This window comes from Chrysoperla carnea, chromosome 4 (assembly GCF_905475395.1).
Source record: "Chrysoperla carnea chromosome 4, inChrCarn1.1, whole genome shotgun sequence".
In the NCBI taxonomy this organism is placed as follows: Eukaryota; Metazoa; Arthropoda; class Insecta; order Neuroptera; family Chrysopidae; genus Chrysoperla; species Chrysoperla carnea.
This window is the reverse complement of record NC_058340.1, coordinates 10,464,711-10,485,013: the sequence shown is the minus strand read 5'-3', so window position 1 is coordinate 10,485,013 and position 20,303 is coordinate 10,464,711. Positions and strand designations below refer to the sequence as shown.

At 29.5% G+C, this 20,303-nt stretch overlaps 3 protein-coding genes across 4 annotated transcripts; all 3 read right to left on the bottom strand.

Moving 5' to 3' along the window:
- On the bottom strand, nt 1-2,621 carry LOC123297520. The gene is made up of 2 exons (XM_044879213.1): nt 2,551-2,621; nt 1-1,743 (listed from the first exon to the last, which is right to left on the bottom strand). Exon 2 carries the CDS (start codon nt 1,725-1,727, stop codon nt 30-32), a length of 1,698 nt encoding a protein of 565 aa, XP_044735148.1. The 5' UTR covers nt 1,728-1,743; nt 2,551-2,621; the 3' UTR covers nt 1-29.
- A 6,132-nt stretch (nt 2,622-8,753) lies between these two features.
- On the bottom strand, nt 8,754-19,993 carry LOC123297310. Of its 2 annotated transcripts, XM_044878919.1 has the most exons (3): nt 19,886-19,993; nt 13,101-13,112; nt 8,754-10,575 (listed from the first exon to the last, which is right to left on the bottom strand). In XM_044878919.1, the coding sequence occupies exon 3, from the start codon at nt 10,555-10,557 to the stop codon at nt 8,839-8,841; it is 1,719 nt and encodes a 572-aa protein (XP_044734854.1). In that variant the 5' UTR covers nt 10,558-10,575; nt 13,101-13,112; nt 19,886-19,993; the 3' UTR covers nt 8,754-8,838. The 2 variants fall into 2 exon arrangements, with proteins under 2 accessions (XP_044734854.1, XP_044734855.1); XM_044878920.1 differs by lacking the exons at nt 13,101-13,112; nt 19,886-19,993 and adding an exon at nt 11,628-11,644.
- LOC123297309 lies at nt 17,243-19,981 on the bottom strand. The gene is made up of 2 exons (XM_044878918.1): nt 19,879-19,981; nt 17,243-19,074 (listed from the first exon to the last, which is right to left on the bottom strand). Exon 2 carries the CDS (start codon nt 19,057-19,059, stop codon nt 17,332-17,334), a length of 1,728 nt encoding a protein of 575 aa, XP_044734853.1. The 5' UTR covers nt 19,060-19,074; nt 19,879-19,981; the 3' UTR covers nt 17,243-17,331.
- Nucleotides 19,994-20,303: the final 310 nt, after the last annotated feature.

The following is a 20,303-nucleotide window of genomic DNA, read 5'->3' as shown; positions in this document are numbered from 1 at the left end:
AATAATTAAATTAATATTCTAAAATATATTCAACAAATTAATTCCCATTCACTTTCTCGAACTACTTTCTGTGTTGGTGACTCTAAACTCTGTATTAGAACTTTACGTTTTATTTGATCATTTCCGTAAGGACCGCCAACAGATAAATATTCCTTGTTATGTGTATTTTGTAATTTAATATAACTTCCATCACTAGATGCTGTTATATTCCATAGTGATTCATTGTTTGGAATTCTGGAAGTTAAAACTAGACGACTTTTTTCACCAGTATTATTTGAACTTGAATATAAAAATTCATCTGAATCAACATTTTTTATAGTAAAGGATGTACCCTGGTTATTGGTTTCAAATTTCCATTGACTTACTTCGGTTGATTCTTGTAATGTATCTTGTGACGAAAATACCATGTGGCTATCTACGCTCGTTGTATTACAACCAAATTTACCACATGTGGATAAATATTGATCCCATTTACGATTCTTCAACTTACAACTATCACCATTCCAAATTAATTCTTGTGCCCAGTCAGGTATGTTTCTTTTTAAATTTTCAAATACCTCCTTATATTTTTCTTCAATATTAGAATAATTTGGCAGTTCCATGTAGTTTTTAATATAATATGCAAATTTTGTTATGAAATTGTTAGTATTTGACAGATTTTGCTTAGTGACTTCGTCAAATACAGTCGAATATATTATGGCACCTGGTTCAATAAACGGAATTAATTTTGGCACACATTTAAGAATCATATCTAATTTGCTTTCTACACCTTCTTTATTTAAAACTCTTCTTACAGAAGGAATTAAAATATCTAGAAAATAGTTCTCCATTTTTTCAAATTTACCTTCCATTTGATGTAAATGTGAAGGCAAATCTTTCAGCTTAGTAAATCTCACACGTTTATAATTAGCCAACTCACAGTAGGAAACAATTATATCCCCCCATAATTCTTCCAGCTTGTTGAAATAATTTGATTCAATATTTGTAGAATGCAATTTTAATCCTACTTCTATCAGTTTTATTCCACCGAAAATTAATGTACTATGACCCATATTTTTGTTGAAAACCAATTTCATGGCAGTAATTATTATATTATGTTCTATACTAGATATTTCTGGCTTCTTTACAATAAATTTCATAAATTTTGTTAAGTGAGTACCATTTTGAAAATTATCAGCGTATTCTATTACTTGAGATACTGAGCTTGGTTCCAAATCTTTAAAATGACCAATAGCTTCTTGCTTTTTTCCGAGTATTATTTCCAAAAGACATACATTCATTTGTGTTGTCTCTAAGTTTTCCAACATATAGTGGTCCAACACTTCTTGGTATAAAACATTGTAAGCCAATTCTTTAATATCTTTTGTCTGTTGTTTTTCAATAAATTTTAGAATTTTATCAAAATTTCCCATTTCACCATTACTATAATGATAAGCATCTTTGATAATCTCGCTTATTGAAATTGATGATAAGTCATCACATTGTAGATTAGGGCTTTTTGAGTTTCCAAATACCATTTCCATTATACAAAGCTTCCTGTTGGTAGTATCTACATCTTGTTGTAAATAATTTTGAAAAGTTTCCACTGAAATATCTGATTTTCCTTTAGCAATACTTTGAGGTACAGTAAATCCCGCACTCATAGACATTTGACTTAATATTATTTGCAGCATCATTAAGAACACTAATATGTGATTGTCAAGAAATTTTCTTGTGTGTAGAATCATTATTTTTACAGTGAATCTGAAACAAAAATATGATTAAAGTGAATTTACGTTGATTTTTTTTGCTCTAAATATAATTTTTGCTATAAATTTAGTAGAAAGGATAACTAAGTAAGTGGGTATTTTTTGCAACTTTAGTTCAGGCAACCACTTCGAAGAACGTGCTATCAATATTTTGTGAATGGTTATGCTCCACAAAATAGATATTACAAATCGAAACTCTAAAATATCGTGAAAATAAATAGATCAGATCACTTGGCCATCAGAACTAAAGTGTTATACAACATTTGATATGAATACTTCACTCAGAGTGTTTGTGTTGGTTTTGATAAGAAGAAGCTATTTTCAGTATAATAAAACACAAAATAAGCAGTAAATCAATAAATATGTCTTGTGTAAAAAAGTTTTTCGAAATAATGCCGCTAAGATCTAGAAAGAAATTTATAAAGATAGATAAATATATAAAATATTTAGTGGCGTTAATGAATATTGGAAGTAAAATTATCTTGGAACTTCAAGCATTAATGCTTCTTTAATTTGTCTCATTTACATTCCTGAATAATATCCAAATAAATTAAAGAAACGTTATGAGGTGTGATGGCGTCTTAATGGTAAGAATTGCGGTTTCTTAACATACTTTAATAGACTTTTTTCCTAAGAGAAACGCAGGTAAGTATTATAATAAACAATAATAATAATTTTCTAATTTTAACAAAAATTTTAGCTCCGATGAATTTGAACCTGATTCAAGCCTATTCGATTTTGAGATAATATTTTGTTAAAATAAGAAATGATATGAAAAATAGAATTCAAATTATAAACTTACCTTCAAATTATTTAAAAAAAAAAAGACAACAAAAAACAAATCAGGGAAGTATAAATATTGTCACATGAAGTTTAAAACTATACTGTACTCAAAGTAAAATTTACAACACTTATATATTCCTCATAATAATACTAAATTAATAGACGTATATTACGAGTCGTAACGGGTCACAAAATACTTTTTTAGGAAAACCTAATTGAGTGTTTACAAATAAACACAATAGAATGCTTACAAAATAACATATTTATTTTTATTTAAATTTTTTTGATATATCCGCTCTTATCATCTGAGTCATACTGAGTCTGATGAGAATATTATAATCGTACAGGAGCAGAATTTGAATCGACCTTGACCAATCTGTTTGTTGAATGAAATTTTTTTAATTCACTGTTTACTATACAGTGAATTAACAGATGAGCGTAATTTGAGATAATCTTTATGATTCGGACTAAACGCATCCCCACAGAAAATATTTAGTTGCTATACGACAGGCGATACAATTTTTCACAATTTTTAAGCGTTTATCTAGTGTTGATTTATAAAAAAATAAAAATAAAACAGTTGACTGTTTGAAGTGAAAACAAACAATTGACTGAGTCAATTATTGAAATACCATGTATACACAGTGTTGATTAGTCACATTACACATACATACATGTCACACATATATAACTGACATAGCCATAACATATATTCTATATAATTTGCACTCTCAAGGGTAAACAGTGATGTTTACGAATAAAATGTTTCAAATAAAAGTTGTTTATTTTTTTTATAAGGAACATAAAAACTTTTGTTCTATTCCTGTTTACAAGATGGGTCCTACGGACCCAAGATCCACTTGACATTTGATTTGATATGCTCATTTACGAACTTGACCTCACTTTTTACGTCCTCAGCACGCTATAAAAATTTCAGCTTGATATCCCTTTCATTTTTGAGTAATCGTGATGACAGACGGACAGTCGACAGACGACAGACAGACAGACAATCGGAAATGGACTAATTAGGTGATTTTATGAACAGCTATACCAAAATTTTGGTCACGGTATTAATATTTTTAATCTTTACAAACTTGGGACTTAACTTAGTATACCTTCGAATATTTCATATACATGGTATAAAAAATATATTGAACACCAATATATCATTTATAAGGATGAATTTTTGTTGATTTCGAGTTGAGACATAGTTATAGAAATAATCTGTTAGCAAATTGAGTTCCATTAGAAATAGTGTAATCATGTCTATTACAATTCCTGCTTAACGCTTCAATCTCTCCAATCACGATTCCCTTAGATCCAAAATCATTTTTCGACAAATATCGTATAATTTTTGCTAACCGATGTATCCATTAGTATGATAAAAGCCAAGTTGCCACCTTTATTAAGCGGGTTGAAATTCCTGTATGATTCTGATAATAAAATAGCAAATTATAGATGGATATGCCTAATAGTTTTCTATAAAAAAACTATCTTGAGAAATTTCTGCCAGTTACCAAAATCTTAGGGTCTTTTTCAGAATATTTATTAATTCTTGACGCAATAAAAGTTTCTGGTTACGCCTGTGGCCGGATTTCTTAAAATTAATTTAAACAGTTTAAATATTAATGGAACTGTTTATAAGTTTTGCACTACTTATCAAAAATAATAATATTCATAATAAAAATTAGTCCAAGATTCTACGAAACTTTTTCCTCAGTCAATACGTTTACTGGATTTGTACATTGAATATCTCAAAGTATTCGTGTATTTGTACAATATAGTAAGGGAGCGTGGGGTAATGGACACCTACTAAGGAATATTATTAATAAAACTCATTATTTATATATTTAAAATTTTTATCCATTATGAACGTAAGTTCTACTTATTTGGTTATTAGAATATCACAAAAAAATGATAAATTTAAGTAACCTTTGCCGCATTAAAAATAAAACTTCTTAATTGTGCCTTCCGCTCAGATTAACCTACATTTCGACGAGAAATTGGAATTGAATAAATGTCCCATTGTTGTTGACTGAGTCTTAAAGCTCGCATAACTAATGTAAATACAATATAATATGCATGCCTAGCTCGACTCGTGCGGAATTTGGATCCCGTGCTACTCGTTCCCGACGCTAAAAACAACAACTTAATTCTTTAAATTAGTATTAGCAGAACAGATTTAAAAAATATTTAATACAAAAATAGCTCATTAGTTGTGAAAAATCTCTTGTTCCGCGTTAATGATGTCTTCTGTGTTAGGAGAACTTCTATAAAAACTAAAATGTTTGCCTAATAAATTTATTATTGAAATTTATTTAAATAAATGATATTTTTTCGATCATATTATTTCTCTATCGGGTTTTATACTAACCAATACATTTTTAAACCGTGAGTATATTTTTCGCCGAACCTAGACATAAAAAGCTTACAAATGAGGTGTGAATCATGGAATTTGATAAAGAAATAAGGAAGATTAATATCGTATGCATGATTAAAAGTAAACAACTAAAATAAGTAATAATAATAAATAAGTGGATAAACAAATTAAATAATTCATTGAGTTGAAAAAATTACATTCGTGTCTAGAACTCGAATAGCCTATTTGGTAGGGCGCTTGACATGAATCCAAGAAGCCCGGGTTCGAGTCCTGGTTCGAAAGTATTTTTTTCAATTCTCTTTAATTAGGAAGATTAAGGTAGGACAGACAAAAAAAATTGCTAGAGAATTGATATATAAGATTTTATTGTTTATTCCGGACGTTTACTTTTGAATTTTTTATAAGGATGTGTGCTAAACTAAAGGATTGTCCCCCAATTTTATCAAACATACATAATTACGAGCATTATAGAGAAGTCCAGTTTGTGGTCGCCCCCATTACATAATCGTAAACAACTATTTTATTATACAAAGTTTCATACAAAGGTTTTTTCTCTTGTACTATATGACATCAATTTATATATTATTAAATTAGAAGCGAGTGGCCCCACTTAAGGTCATCAATTACGATAATTTTATTATATAAGCAAAAGTATTAAAATATTCTCAGTATAAAGAATATTATAAAAGTCTGAACATTTCCAAGAAATTAAGGTAATAGCTGACAAACAATGTAATAAAATCTTACAAGTTAATTATGACTCACTTTTAAGTGTCCGATTAACTAATTGGAATATCCAGTGACGATACACTATAGCCCAGTTAATAAAAGTTTTTCTGTCTAAAAAATCCAAGTGATGTTTTTTCACCGGGATTATCTTTATTAGGATGTAAGAAATGATCTATGAAAAGTCCATTCCAAAATCATGTGCGCAATGGAAAAATTTGTTTGTGAGTTAATTTTACATAAAAAAGGTTCCACACAAAATTTCCGTTCAAGCCATAGTATTCGAAATATTTAACTGAGAAAAATTTTAGTAAGTCATATACTTTACTTCACGCAAATTATCAAAAATATTTCACAAATTAAAATATTTAACAAAAAAAAATTAAAATAATTTTTTGAAATTCTTATTTTTTTAATCATTTTTCAGTCAAATATCTTGAGAACTGAGAACCTTTTTTATGTGAAATTAACTCACAAATAAATTTTATAATAACTAAAACTTCAATAAAGTTAATATAGTTAATAGTAATAGAAATTTTATCCAATTTTGATAAACCAAATATGTAATTCTACTAAATTTGGGCCATATTTTTCAAATTTATGATCAAAATTAACCTAGCTCTATTAAGTTTCAAGAATGTGGAGGCCTGGTCTCGGAATTAAGCACAAAAGTGATAACTAGCGAAAAACTGACGTCACAGCTGAAAAGAATGACCCAAAATTAGTGAGTTTCAAAAAAAATTCCAATAAGATCGGATCAAAATTGCCTGTGTTATTAAAAAAATCGAATTTTTGAACTTGATGACGTCATCAAATTCAAAATATTTAATTTTGCTCTATCATATCCAAATTTTATCCAATTTTGATAAACCAAGTATGTAATTCTACTAAATTTGAGCCATATTTTTCAAATTTATGATCAAAATTAACCTACCTCTATTAGATTTCAAGATATGGAGGCCTGGTCCCGGAATTAAGCACAAAAGTGATAACTAGCGAATAACTGACATCACAGCTGAAAAAAATGACCCAAAATTAGTGTGTTTCAAAAAAAATTCCAATAAGATCGGATCAAAATTGTCTGTGTTATTAAAAAAATCGAATTTTTGAACTTGATGACGTCATCAAAATTCAAAATATTTAATTTTGCTCTATCACATCCAAATTTTATCCAATTTTGATAAACCAAGTATGTAATTCTACAAAATTTGGGCCATATTTTTCAAATTTATGATCAAAATTAACCTAGCTCTATTAGGTTTCAAGAATGTGGAGGCCTGGTCCCGGAATTAAGCACAAAAGTGATAACTAGCGAAAAACTGACCTCACAGCTGAAAAGAATGACCCAAAATTAGTGGGTTTCAAAAAAAATTCCAATAAGATCGGATCAAAATTGCCTGTGTTTTTAAAAAAATCGAATTTTTGAACTTGATGACGTCATCAAAATTCAAAATATTTAATTTTGCTCTATCACATCCAAATTTTATCCAATTTTGATAAACCAAGTATGTAATTCTACTAAATTTGAGCCATATTTTTCAAATTTATGATCAAAATTAACCTAGCTCTATTAGGTTTCAAGAATGTGGAGGCCTGGTCCCGGAATTAAGCACATAAGTGATAACTAGCGAAAAACTGACATCACAGCTGAAAAGATTGACCCAAAATTAGTGGGTTTCAAAAAAAATTCCAATAAGATCGGATCAAAATTGCCTGTGTTATTAAAAAAAATCGAATTTTTGAACTTGATGACGTCATCAAAATTCAAAATATTTAATTTTGCTCTATTACATCGAAATTTTATCCAATTTTGACAAACCAAGTAAGTAATTCTACTAAATTTGGGCCATTCTTTTCAAATTTGTGGTCAAAATTAACCTACCTCTATTAGATTTCAAGATATGGAGGCCTGGTCCCGGAATTAAGCACAAAAGTGATAACTAGCGAAAAACTGACGTCACAGCTGAAAAGAATGACCCAAAATTAGTGAGTTTCAAAAAAAATTCCAATAAGATCGGATCAAAATTGTCTGTGTTATTAAAAAAATCGAATTTTTGAACTTGATGACGTCATCAAAATTCAAAATATTTAATTTTGCTCTATCACATCCAAATTTTATCCAATTTTGATAAACCAAGTATGTAATTCTACAAAATTTGGGCCATATTTTTCAAATTTATGATCAAAATTAACCTAGCTCTATTAGGTTTCAAGAATGTGGAGGCCTGGTCCCGGAATTAAGCCATAAGTGATAACTAGCGATAAACTGACATCACAGCTGAAAAGATTGACCCAAAATTAGTGGGTTTCAAAAAAAATTCCAATAAGATCGGATCAAAATTGCCTGTGTTATTAAAAAAATCGAATTTTTGAACCTGATGACGTCATCAAAATTCAAAATGTTTAATTTTGCTCTATTACATCGAAATTTTATCCAATTTTGACAAACCAAGTAAGTAATTCTACTAAATTTGGGCCATTCTTTTCAAATTTGTGGTCAAAATTAACCTAGCGCTAATAGGTTTCAAGAATGTGGAGGTCTGGTTTCGGAATTAAGCACATAAGTGATAACTAGCGAAAAACTGACATCACAGCTGAAAAGAATGACCCAAAATTAGTGGGTTTCAAAAAAAATTCCAATAAGGTCGGATCAAAATTGCCTGTTTTATTGAAAAAATCGAATTTATGAACTGGATGACGTCATCAAAATTCGGGCTCGTCCCTCTTGAATCGGGTCATACTGCAGTCAATAGACAGTTATACTAATGTTTGCTTACTCATTTCAATTTAGATTGAAATCTGCGATCAATATCGATTCTGTCCTTTTTTTCAATCAAAAATAATTCTGACAGCTAATGAGTTATGATTGTATCTAACATTCATAAATGTTGTTTAAAAAATTCAAAGCAAAAAATATAAAACATCAAGGAAGAGACCCAGGCTTCGCAAATCTTGACAGTTTAGATGTTACATCGTTAACTCGGAAAGCCAGAGGTTATCGATGCAGTTTCCACTTGAGAGATGTTTTTTTCTACTACAGATTTATGACTTTTTGTAATCATGAATAGTCTAAATTTGGAGTTTGGAGTCTTAAGACTAAAGAAAAAAAAATATATGTACAAAAAACAAAAGGAAAAATTTATTAAATAAAAAAATTGTAAACATGAAACAAAAAATAAAATATATATCACAAAAATCTTATCAACAAATTAATTTCCATTCATTTTCTCGAGGCATTGCCTGTGTTGGTGACCCTGATCTTTGAGTGAATACTTTCCGTTTAAGCTGATCTGATTCATAAAGACCGCCAACATATAAATATTCATTATTATGAGTATTTTGTAAAGTAATAAAACTCCCATTACTAGGTGCTGTTATATTCCATAATGATTCAATGTTTGGGATTTCAGAATTCGAAGTAAAAACTGGGTGACTTTTTTCATCAGCCAAATTTGAACCAGGATATAAATACTCTCCTGAAGCAACATTTTTAATAGTAAAAGAAGTACCCTGATTGTTAGTTTCAAATTTCCATTGACTTTGTACTTCGGTTGAATCTTGTAAGGCATCTATTTGAGACGAAAATACCACGTGACCATCTACGCTCGTTGTATTACAACCAAGTTCACCACATGCAGACAAATATTGATCCCATTTACGGTTTTCCAATTTACATTTATCACCACTCCAAATCAATTTTTGTGCCCAGTGAGGTATGTTATTTTTTAAATCTTCAAATACTTCCTTAAATTGTTCTAAAATATGTGAATAATTTGGTGCTTCCATGTAGTTTTTAATATAGTATGCAAATCTCGTTATGAAGTTATTAGTATATAACAAATTTTGCTTTGCCATTTCATCGAATATAGTTGAATATAAGATCGCACCTGGTTCAATGACTGGAATAGTTATTGGCACACATTTGAGAAACATATCAACATTGTTTTCTACACCTTCTTTATTTAAAACTCTACGTACAGAAGGAAGCAAAATATCCAGGAAATAGTTCTCGAATTTTTTTATTTTATCACTCATTTCAGGTAAATGTGAAGAGTAATCTTTCAGATTTTTAAATATAACATGATCATGTTGTTTAAGAAAACCACAGTAGGTAACAATTATCTTCGCCCATAATTTTTGCAGCTTGTTGAAATAAAATGATTCTATTTTTGTGGAACGTAGTTTTACACCAACTTCTATAAGGTTTATTGCAGCGAAAGTTAAAATACTCGGGCCCCATTTTTTAATAGCCTTTTCATAGCCAATTTCCAAGGAAATAATTAATATGTTATGCTCAATATTAGATATTTCTGGTTTATGTACAATAAAATGAAGGAAATCTCCAAACTGAGGTAGTATTGTATCATTAAAGTTAATAGCGTATTCTACTAGTTGAGCTACCGATGTTGGATTCATTTCTTCAAAATGTCCAATGGCTTCTTGCTTTTTGCCGATTATTATTTCCAAAAGACATAAATTTGTTCGGGTTGTCTCTAATTTTTCTAACATATAGTGATCCAACACTGCTTGGTATAAAACATTGTAAGCCAAGTCCTTAATATCTTTGGTCGGTTGCCTTTCAATAAATTTTAGAATTTGGTCGATATTTTCCAATTCATCATTACTGTAATGATAAGCTTCTTTTATAATCTCGCTTAATGAAATTAATGATAAGTCATCACATTGTAGATTAGGGCTTTTTGAGTCTCCAAATACCTTTTCCAAAATACAAATTTTTCTGTTGGTAGTATCTACATCTTGTTGTGAATAAGTTTCCGTTGAAATATCTGATTCCGCTTTAGAGATAGTTTGAGGTACAATAAATCCCGTACTCACAGGCATTTGACTAAATAATATTTGTAGCACCATTACGAATATTAATATGTGGTTTTCAAGATATTTTCTTGTGGGTAGAATCATATTTGTTTACCGTGGATCTGAAAGAAAAACAATTATTATCCAACTTGATTTAGCACGATTTGTCATGCTTATTTTATAAATAGTAGAAAGGATAAATAAATGAATGGAATAAGAAAATACCGTTAGAAAAAGTATTTCAGATCACTTGGCCATCACAACTAAAGTATTTTACAATATTTTGAAAAAAATACGTCTCTAAGGATATTTTTGTTTGTTTTCATAAAACTCCTCATATTCCGAACTTGATTAAATGAATATTCTCAACAGTTAATGAAATGTTAGCAAAGTGGTGAGATTGGTTACAGGTACTTCATTTTATAAATCGAGTTACTTATCAGCATAACACAAAATAAACAGTAAAAGCGTGAATAGCAAAGTTTTTTATAAAGAGCTTCTTTTGGACTAAAGAAACTTGGGAGAAATATATTGCAGATACTCAGTGGTGCTAATGAATATTGGAACTTATCCGAAAGATCTATTATGCTTGTTTAAGTTGTTTCATCTTATAATCCTAAATAATATATAAGTAAATAATACTCGTAAGAAATCTAATAGCGTTATCTTTAAAGTAAGATTTGTGGTTTCTTAAAACACTTTTAAAAAATTTTTTCTTAAACGAAACGCAGGTATTTGGATAACCTACATCACAGAATAGAAGGACATTAAAAACCATGAACCAACGATTATAAAAAAAATTTTCAATTTTAACATATTAACATTTAAACATTTTTGTGGTGAATTTTGTAGTTTAAACCTAAGTTTTTGTTCGAATTATATGAAAATTCGAAGATACAAGACTATTTCGAGTAATAAATTTGCTTAAATATAGACTAAGAAACTGTTCCGACATATTGAATATGGTCTGAATATGAAAGAAAAACGTTATTTAGGTTTGTAAATTTGAGCCTTTTCGAATTTCTACACCGCAGAAGAGAAGTTCTAACGTTGCTAACGTTATTTAGAAAATGCTAACGAATTTGTTAAGGTTATTAAGATTGTTAGATTTGGACCTATTCGAATTTGAGACAATTCATTGAAAGATTTCAAATAATAATAAAAATAGTACTCACCTTATAGATATTTTCGGAAATGACAAAAAAAAACAAATTAGTATAGTAAATATTGTTATAAGTAGTTTAATAAAGAAATAATTGTTATTAGTATTTTAAAAGTAGTTAACTTGATACTGCACTCAAAGAAAATTCACAACACTTTATATACATGCATGATAATGCTAAATAAATAGACGTACTACAGGTCGTTACGGGGTCACAATACAATTTTAGGAAATTATAATTGAATGTTTACATATAAACACGAGTGATGATTATTATTATTATAAAATTTTTTAAACTTTTTTTTAACAGTTGAGTCATAAGCACAGTATGTTGAAAAGATTTTAATTAAAGTGTTCATTTGAAAAATAAGTGTCAAATAACCAGATAGGTGGGAATTCGACGAGTGAGTTAATAAAGGCCTTCTTTCAATTTGGTTGTACATCATAATTGCACTGAAATAGCAATATGAAAAAAATCTTCGGCACCTTTAAAAGTCCTTTACACTATCATCATAAGTTGGCTTTTAACTCTCTGGATTCATATAAGTAGAGTGACTGTGCCACGAAAAAAGCAAAAAATATAATATTTAGATATAAAAAAGATAGTCAGTCATGGAGACTGTCGACGGAAGTAAAAAACCTTAAAACTTCGTAAAATAATTTCGTTTTTCTTTTTCTTTTTTAAGTTATTATAGTATCAATACTTTTAATTAAGATTTCATAATTTGTAAATTGAAATTATTAACGAGTGTATAAAAAACTATTATAAATAATAAGAAAAAAAAACTGTTTTCAAGCGCCCACCCATCCTAGAATTAAGTGTGCCTAATGTTGCTTAACTTCAGCGATCGGGTGAGAACCAATAACCATTATGAAACCTTTATTCATAATTATTATGAAATCTTTATTCATAATTATACATATATGGCTTGTAATGATTGCGTGGCACAACCGGTATTAGATAATATGGTGAAAACCGTTATTTTGAATGTGACGCTGATGCGAGTTCCATGTTTTTCGTTCACCCAAAAAAGTTCTCAACGTACCTAAGGAACTTTTCACATCAAAACGAGGAAGGGGGCTCAACATCAAACACCTCATATTTTAAGGTTTGTATCCCTCGAGCCTGCTATCAAAATTTTTTCGTGATTTGTAGAATATTAATTATTTCTTGATATAATAAAACATTCTGGTTACGCCTGTGACTTGATTTCTGAAAATTGTTTGTAAAAAGTAAAAGATCAACCGAACAATTAGTAAGTTTTGCACTGGGAATATAATAAATAATATTTACAATAAAACTTAGTCCAAGAATCTGCGACACTTTTTCTTCGTTATAAACGTTTATTGGATTTAAACATTGGTTGTTTTTAAGTAATGTTTAAATGTAAAATACAGTACTGAGGGAAAAATTATAGTTAGAAAATTTCCGAAGCTTTAGCTTCGATGTAGGTATGGTTAATGAATTTTAGCTTGATGAAATGAACTTAAAGATATTAATATATTTTTTGTAAATATGATCGCGCATCTAAATCCATGAAAGATATCGATAGAATAATAGAAAACGAAAAAATTTTCATCGAAATTTTTTATGAAATACCACATTTTTTAAAAACATTTTTCAAAATTGTTTCAAACTCTTTGTGAGTCACATAAATTCTTCTTTAATTTCTTTCAAATATTTAATGTTAAGACAATGCATTTAATTAATTAAGGGAATGGTAAATAATTAAGTCAATTCCATTACGAAGCCCAAACGCCTGAAATGATTTTAATAACCAGGTTAGGTTAGGTTAGGTTATATTGGCTGTCCACGAAGGACACACTTAGGCTGTAGAGCCCATTGTGATACCATATATGTGTTTTACTACCTATCCGCCGATAATTTCATTTATCAGCTCCTCAAATTCAGAGACTGAGTGCACTTCCTTCATGCATATACCATGCATTACACCAGCCCATCACAACTATTAATTAAATTAATTTTGTTGCGACGGCGGGAATCGAACCCGCTACCTTAAGGATAACGCGGACGGAGTTGGTTACGCCTTAACCAACTGAGCTAATAGGGCGACATTTAAATAATTAAGCCGGTGCATTCGTGGTGGAAGTCCAGATAATAAAGAATGGGAATATAATTTTCTTAAATCAACATGGCCGAAAAATCAATCAAAAATCAAAACAACTATCTATTTTGTGCTTTTAGAAGATTATATTCCACAAAACAAAATGATCATAAAGTAAAAAGAAAATCGTATTTTCTTAAAAAAAAGTCTCGTACAGTTTTTGCCTCCTGTACTACAATATTAATTTATATATAATTGAATAAAAAGCAAATGACCCCTACTGAGGTCGCTAATAATGATAATTTCATTATGTAAGTAAAAATATTTAAATATTCTCAATAATGAAAAGATTATAAAAATCTGAACATATCCAAGAAATTTTGTTTTAAATAATAATAAAATTTCCAGATTTAAAATAAACAAAAAACATCTTATTATTTCGAATATTTCAACTATTATGGATTGTGATAACAATAATCGAGTCTCATAAAATAATTTAGCATAAAAATACGCGAATCTAGTACATATATGTATGTTTGTATATACAAAAATATTCGCAGTATAAAGAATATTATAAAAGTCTGAACAAATCCAAGAAATTAAGGTTAGAACTAACAAATAATGTAATAAAGTCTTACAAGTTAATTATGACTCACTTCTAAGTGTCCGATTAACCAATTGGAAAACATATAAAGATGCAATGACAATTCAATAATTTAAAAATTTATCTTAGTATCTCGACCCAGATCACGATCTTATTTAAAGGAGCTTATCTTTATTTACTTTATAAATATCATCTGTGTTGTGGTGTTGTATGTATGTTTTTTTGCAGGGGGTCGTCAGGTCGAAACCCAACGTCAATTGATTTTTTCTAATTTTATTTTGTTACTTTTTAGTTAATAAAACATACCCATATGTCACTTTAGCACCCCCAATACCCTCACACCCATCACAAACCAAATCGGCTCAACCCAAAAAATTTAAATTAAGTGCTATTTATGTGCTAATTAGTTGCTCTATTTCCAATTTTTATGCTCAAGCCGTTTAGAATAAATCAACGATTAAAGGTGGGGGGTTAATATCACGCTAGCCTCCTCAAATCGCAATGCCAGAACAAAACCAAAAAGTGAATACATGGAAATTAGTTGCTATTTATGTGCCTTAAGAATCCGGCAAAAAATTTACGAGAAAATCTACGTGAAACCTACGTATACCCTTTCCCTACTACCACAAACCAATTCCGTTCTACCCAAAAAATTTAGTGCTATTTATGTGATAATAAGTTGCTCTATTTCCGATTTAGTTGCTCAAGCCGTTTAGCAGGAATAATTTTTCACAAAATTTATTGTTTCATAATTAAAAAAATTGCACATTCCAAATATTGTTGTCGATATATGACTAAAAACATCCGGCAGATTTACCCATTTTTGAGGTCGATTTATTTTGTTAATTTCTGTATCTTTGAGATAATATAAGTAATCAATAATAATCAATAATTTCGAAAACTGGTCAATTCGATAATCAAGAACGCAGGTGCGCAGACATCATTGAAGGTATCCGTGAACAATAAAATGTATTGTTTAAGAATGTTATTTGATATATGCAAATATTGCATACTTTATCGATGTAGAAAATCAAGACACGAAACTTTCAGGAAATTGGACACTGTTGTATCTCGTATAGAAATGGTATGTGGATCCAATATGACGACAGTCAAGATAATCCCAAAATTCTAAGAGACACAAGATAAGTTTGTCCACATGCCATTCTCGTTCGAGTCATCGAGTTCTATAAAGAGTAAAGCACCCGGATGGATTTTATTATTTATCGACAACGAATATACGCGCAATAATTTTATAATAATTTTGGAATGTGCAATTATTTAATTATGAAGCGATAAATTTTATTGCTTACGGATAACTACTAAATTTTTTGGTAGAAGGGATTTGGTTTGTGATAGTAGGGGAAAAGCATACATGGGTTTCACTGTAAACGGTAAACTTTTTCGTAAATGTTTTACCGAATTCTTAAAGCACATAAGTAGTCAACCTTCTCCCTCACCTTTAATCGTGGATTCCTTTTAAACGGCTTGAAAAACAAAAGCAACCAAATGGATTTTAGTGAAATTTTACAATAATATAGCTTATATATCAAAATAATACATGGGCTATAATTTATAAATATATGAAAAAACATTTCTTCGCTTGACATTTCATTGCGGCATCTATAAACATAATTCCAAAGCATAAATTGAAGATTTCGGTAAAATAGATAACGAGATACAATTTATGCCTTCTGGTAAAACTTGGGCTTTCTGATATACTTTATGCATTATAACTATTTTCAATATTAAAAAAAATTGAAAGCTGTACCTACATATACTTTTACTCGTGTTAAACAATCCCTATCCCTATTTCGAGTGTTATAACGCAATGGTCTCTACTCTTAAGCCCAGCGAAGCGGGCAGGTATCATGCTAGTTTCTTATAAAACGCTTCAATGCTAAAACTTCTTGTTTTCAAGTGGCTTATTTGAAGTTACTAAACAAAAAGAAATAAAAAATTTGGTAAAATAGATAATAATATTTCCAAAATAGCAACTTTTCACCGTGTTAAATATCAAGAAAATTTAAAATTGTTTTTTAAATGGAATGACAACTGATCGCTTAAAAAATTAGGTCAACATTTTTTTAATTTTATTTTTTTTTAATTTTTCTTGTAAAAAAGACAAAAATACTGCATTGTTCGTATTTAAAAGTCATACTTCATTTAATAATAATTATCATGATTTGTATAAAACAAATTAAGCATAGTTTAATCACTCGTAATCACGTACATACAAGGTTAAGTTTAAGGTCAAATTTAATGCCTGCGTAAGATTTGCGCCTATACACATCCAATACTTATTGCTTTAAGCTTTTTTATCGATAAAACATCGATATTGCTTTTTCGAGTTTCAAGCATATGTCAGCTAAAAAAAGACATTCAAGTGTAAATGTCTTATAGGCAGTGTTTTATTTTATTTATAAATTAGAATGAATTTTTCTATACAATCCCAGTCTTCGGAAAAACCTGGGTCGATATAGAGTCCCTATAATCGAGATAACTGTATATAAAGGATTTGCCGGCCCACATTTTTGCCGCTTCCGGTGGTTGGCCCGCTCTCCCCTACTGGATCGGGCCATACTGCAGTCAATATATAATAACTTTTGTTTAGTCAAGTTTAATTTAGATAGAAATCTGCGATCAATATCGATTCTGCACCTTTTTTCAATCAAAAATAATTCTGAGAGCTTATGGGTTATGATTGTATCTAACATTCATAAATGTTGATAAACAATTCAAAGTAAAAACTTCAAAACAAAAAGGCAGGAAGGAAGAGAAACAGCCTTCGCAAAGCTCGACAGTTTAGATGTTACATCGTTAACCCGAAAAGCCAGAGGTTATCGATACAGTTTCAAATTGAGAGTTGTTGTTTTCTACTACAGACGTATGACTTTTCGTCATCATGACTAGTCTAAATTTGGAAATTGAAGTCTTAAGATCAAAGAAAAAAAATTCATATAAGTACAAAAAGCAAAATTAATAATTTATTGAATAAAAAAATTGTAAACATGTAACACAAAAATAAAATGTATATCACAAAAATCTTATCAACAAATTAATTTCCATTCATTTTCTTGAGGCATTGCCTGTGTTGGTGACCCTGATCTTTGAGTAAATACTTTCCGTTTAAGCGGATCCTTTTCATAAAGACCGCCAACATATAAATATTCATTATTATGAGTATTTTGTAAAGTAATATAACTCCCATTACTAGATGCTGTTATATTCCATAATGATTCAATGTTTGGGATTTCAGAACTCGAAGTAAAAACTGGGTGACTTTTTTCATCAGCCAAATTTGAACCAGGATATAAATACTCTCCAGAAGCAACATTTTTAATAGTAAAAGAAGTACCCTGATTGTTGGTTTCAAATTTCCATTGACTTTGTACCTCCGTTGATTCTTGTAAGGTATCTATTTGAGACGAAAACACCATGTGGCCATCTATGCTAGTTGTATTACAGCCAAGTTCACCACATACGGACAAATATTGATCCCATTTACGGTTTTCCAATTTACATTTATCACCACTCCAAATCAATTTTTGTGCCCAGTCAGGTATGTTATTTTTTAAATCTTCAAATACTTCCTTAAATTGTTCTAAAATATGTGAATAATTGGGTGCTTCCATGTAGTTTTTAATATAATATGCAAATTTCGTTATGAAGTTATTAGTATATAACAAATTTTGCTTAGCCATTTCATCGAATATAGTTGAATATATGATCGCACCTGGTTCAATGACTGGAATAGTTGCTGGCACACATTTGAGAAACATATCAACATTGTTTTCGACACCTTCTTTATTTAAAACTCTACGTACAGAAGGAAGCAAAATATCCAGGAAATAGTTCTCGAATTTTTTTATTTTATCACTCATTTCAGGTAAATGTGAAGAGTAATCTTTCAGATTGGTAAATCTTACAGGACGATGTTGTTTAAGAGCACCACAGTAGAAAACAATTACCTTCGCCCATAAGTTTTGCAGCTTATTAAAATAAAATGATTCAATTTTTGTGGAACGTAGTTTTACACCAACTTCTATAAGGTTTATTGCAGCGAAAACTAAACTCTTTGGGCCCCATTTTTTATAAGCCATTTCATAGCCAATTTCCATGGAAATAATTAATATATTATGTTCAATATTAGATATTTCTGGTTTATGTACAATAAAATTAAGGAAATCACCAAACTGAGGTAGCGTTGTACCATTAAAGTTAATAGCGTATTCTACTAATCGAGCTACCGATGTTGGATTCATTTCTTCAAAATGTCCAATGGCTTCTTGCTTTTTCCCGATTATTATTTCCAAAAGACATAAATTCGTTTGGGTTGTCTCTAATTTTTCTAACATATAGTGATCCAACACTTCTTGGTATAAAACATTGTAAGCTATGTCCTTAATATCTTTGGACGGTTGAGTTTCAATAAATTTTAGAATTTTATCGATATTTTCCAATTCATCATTACTGTAAAGATAAGCTTCTTTGATAATCTCGCTTACTGAAATTGATTTTAAATCATCACACTGTTGATTAGGGCTTTTTGAGTTTCCAAATACCATTTCCAAGATACAAAGCTTCCTGTTGGTAGTATCGACATCTTCTTGTGAATAATTTTGAAAAGTTTCCACTGAAATATCTGATTTCGCTTTAGAGATAGTTTGAGGTACAATAAATCCCGTACTCATCGGCATTTGACTAAATATTATTTGTAGCATCATAATGAACATTAATATGTGATTCGCAAGAAATTTTCTTGAGTGTAGAATCATTTTTTGACCGTGGATCTGTAATTAAAATACTATTTTAGTGGATTTGCGTTGATTATCTTTGCTCTACATATAATTTTTGCTTTAAATTTAGAAAGGATAACTAAGTAAGTGGGCATTTTTGCAACTTTGCTTCAGGCAATCACTTTGAAAACGTTCTATCAATATTTTGTGAATGTTTATGCTTCAACAAAATAGATAGAAAGCAGTATTTTAAATACCGCTAGAATACCTAGAATTACTTCAGAGCACTTGGCCATTAGTACTTAAGTATTTTACAACATTTGATAAGAATATTTCACTCAGGACATTTGCGTTAGTTTTTATAGCAACGAGCCATTTCTCAGTATAACAAAACACAAAATAAACGGTAAAAGAGAGAAAATTTTTTGTGTGAAGAGGTTTTCTTGGAATAAAGCCGCTTATAACTGAGAAGAAATTTATTAAAGATACTTAGTTGGGCTAACAACATATGATATCTTAAAGACTTTTTTCTTAAAAGAAACGCAGTCACTATAGTAAACTACATCGCAGAAGAGAAGCTCATTAATGACTATGAACCCACGAATAGCACCTTAATTATCCAATTAAACAAATCAACATACGATGCGTAAATTTTACTTGTGAACTTTGAATGGACTATTTCGAAATAACGTAAAAAGATGCTAAAATTTAAACTAATTTACTACTATAGTACATTCACAATGGTTTAAATATGAAAAAAAACTTGCTCAAGTTATTTAGATTGTTAGATTTGGAACGATTCGAGTTTGAGACAATATTTGGAAAGATAAAAAATGATAATAAAAAATTAGTACTTACCTTATAATTCAGAAAAGACAAAAAACAAATGAGTGAAGTAAATATTGTTATGAGTAGTTTATTGAAGAAATAATTGTTATTAGTATTTTAAAAGTAGTTAACTTGATACTGCACTCAAAGAAAATTCACAACACTTTATATACATGCATAATAGTGCTGAATTAATAGACGTACTACAGGTCGTTACGGGGCCGGGGTCACAATAAACTTTTAGGAAATCATAATTGAATGTTTACAAATAAACACGAGTGAATGTTTACAATATAATTCAGATTAAAATTTTTGTTTTTGAAATTTTTTTAACTTCGGTTTTAACAGTTGAGTCAGAGACACAGTCTGGTGATAAGATTTTATTTTTTTTTTTAATTAGACTGTGTTAACATCATGGTGTAACTACAATACACTACGATACCTCTTGTACTACA

Bases quoted from the DNA above. Each gene is read 5' to 3' on its own strand.
- LOC123297520 (XM_044879213.1), bottom strand. From the start codon at position 1,727: ATGATTCTACACACAAGAAAATTTCTTGACAATCACATATTAGTGTTC.
- LOC123297310 (XM_044878919.1), bottom strand. From the start codon at position 10,557: ATGATTCTACCCACAAGAAAATATCTTGAAAACCACATATTAATATTC.
- LOC123297309 (XM_044878918.1), bottom strand. From the start codon at position 19,059: ATGATTCTACACTCAAGAAAATTTCTTGCGAATCACATATTAATGTTC.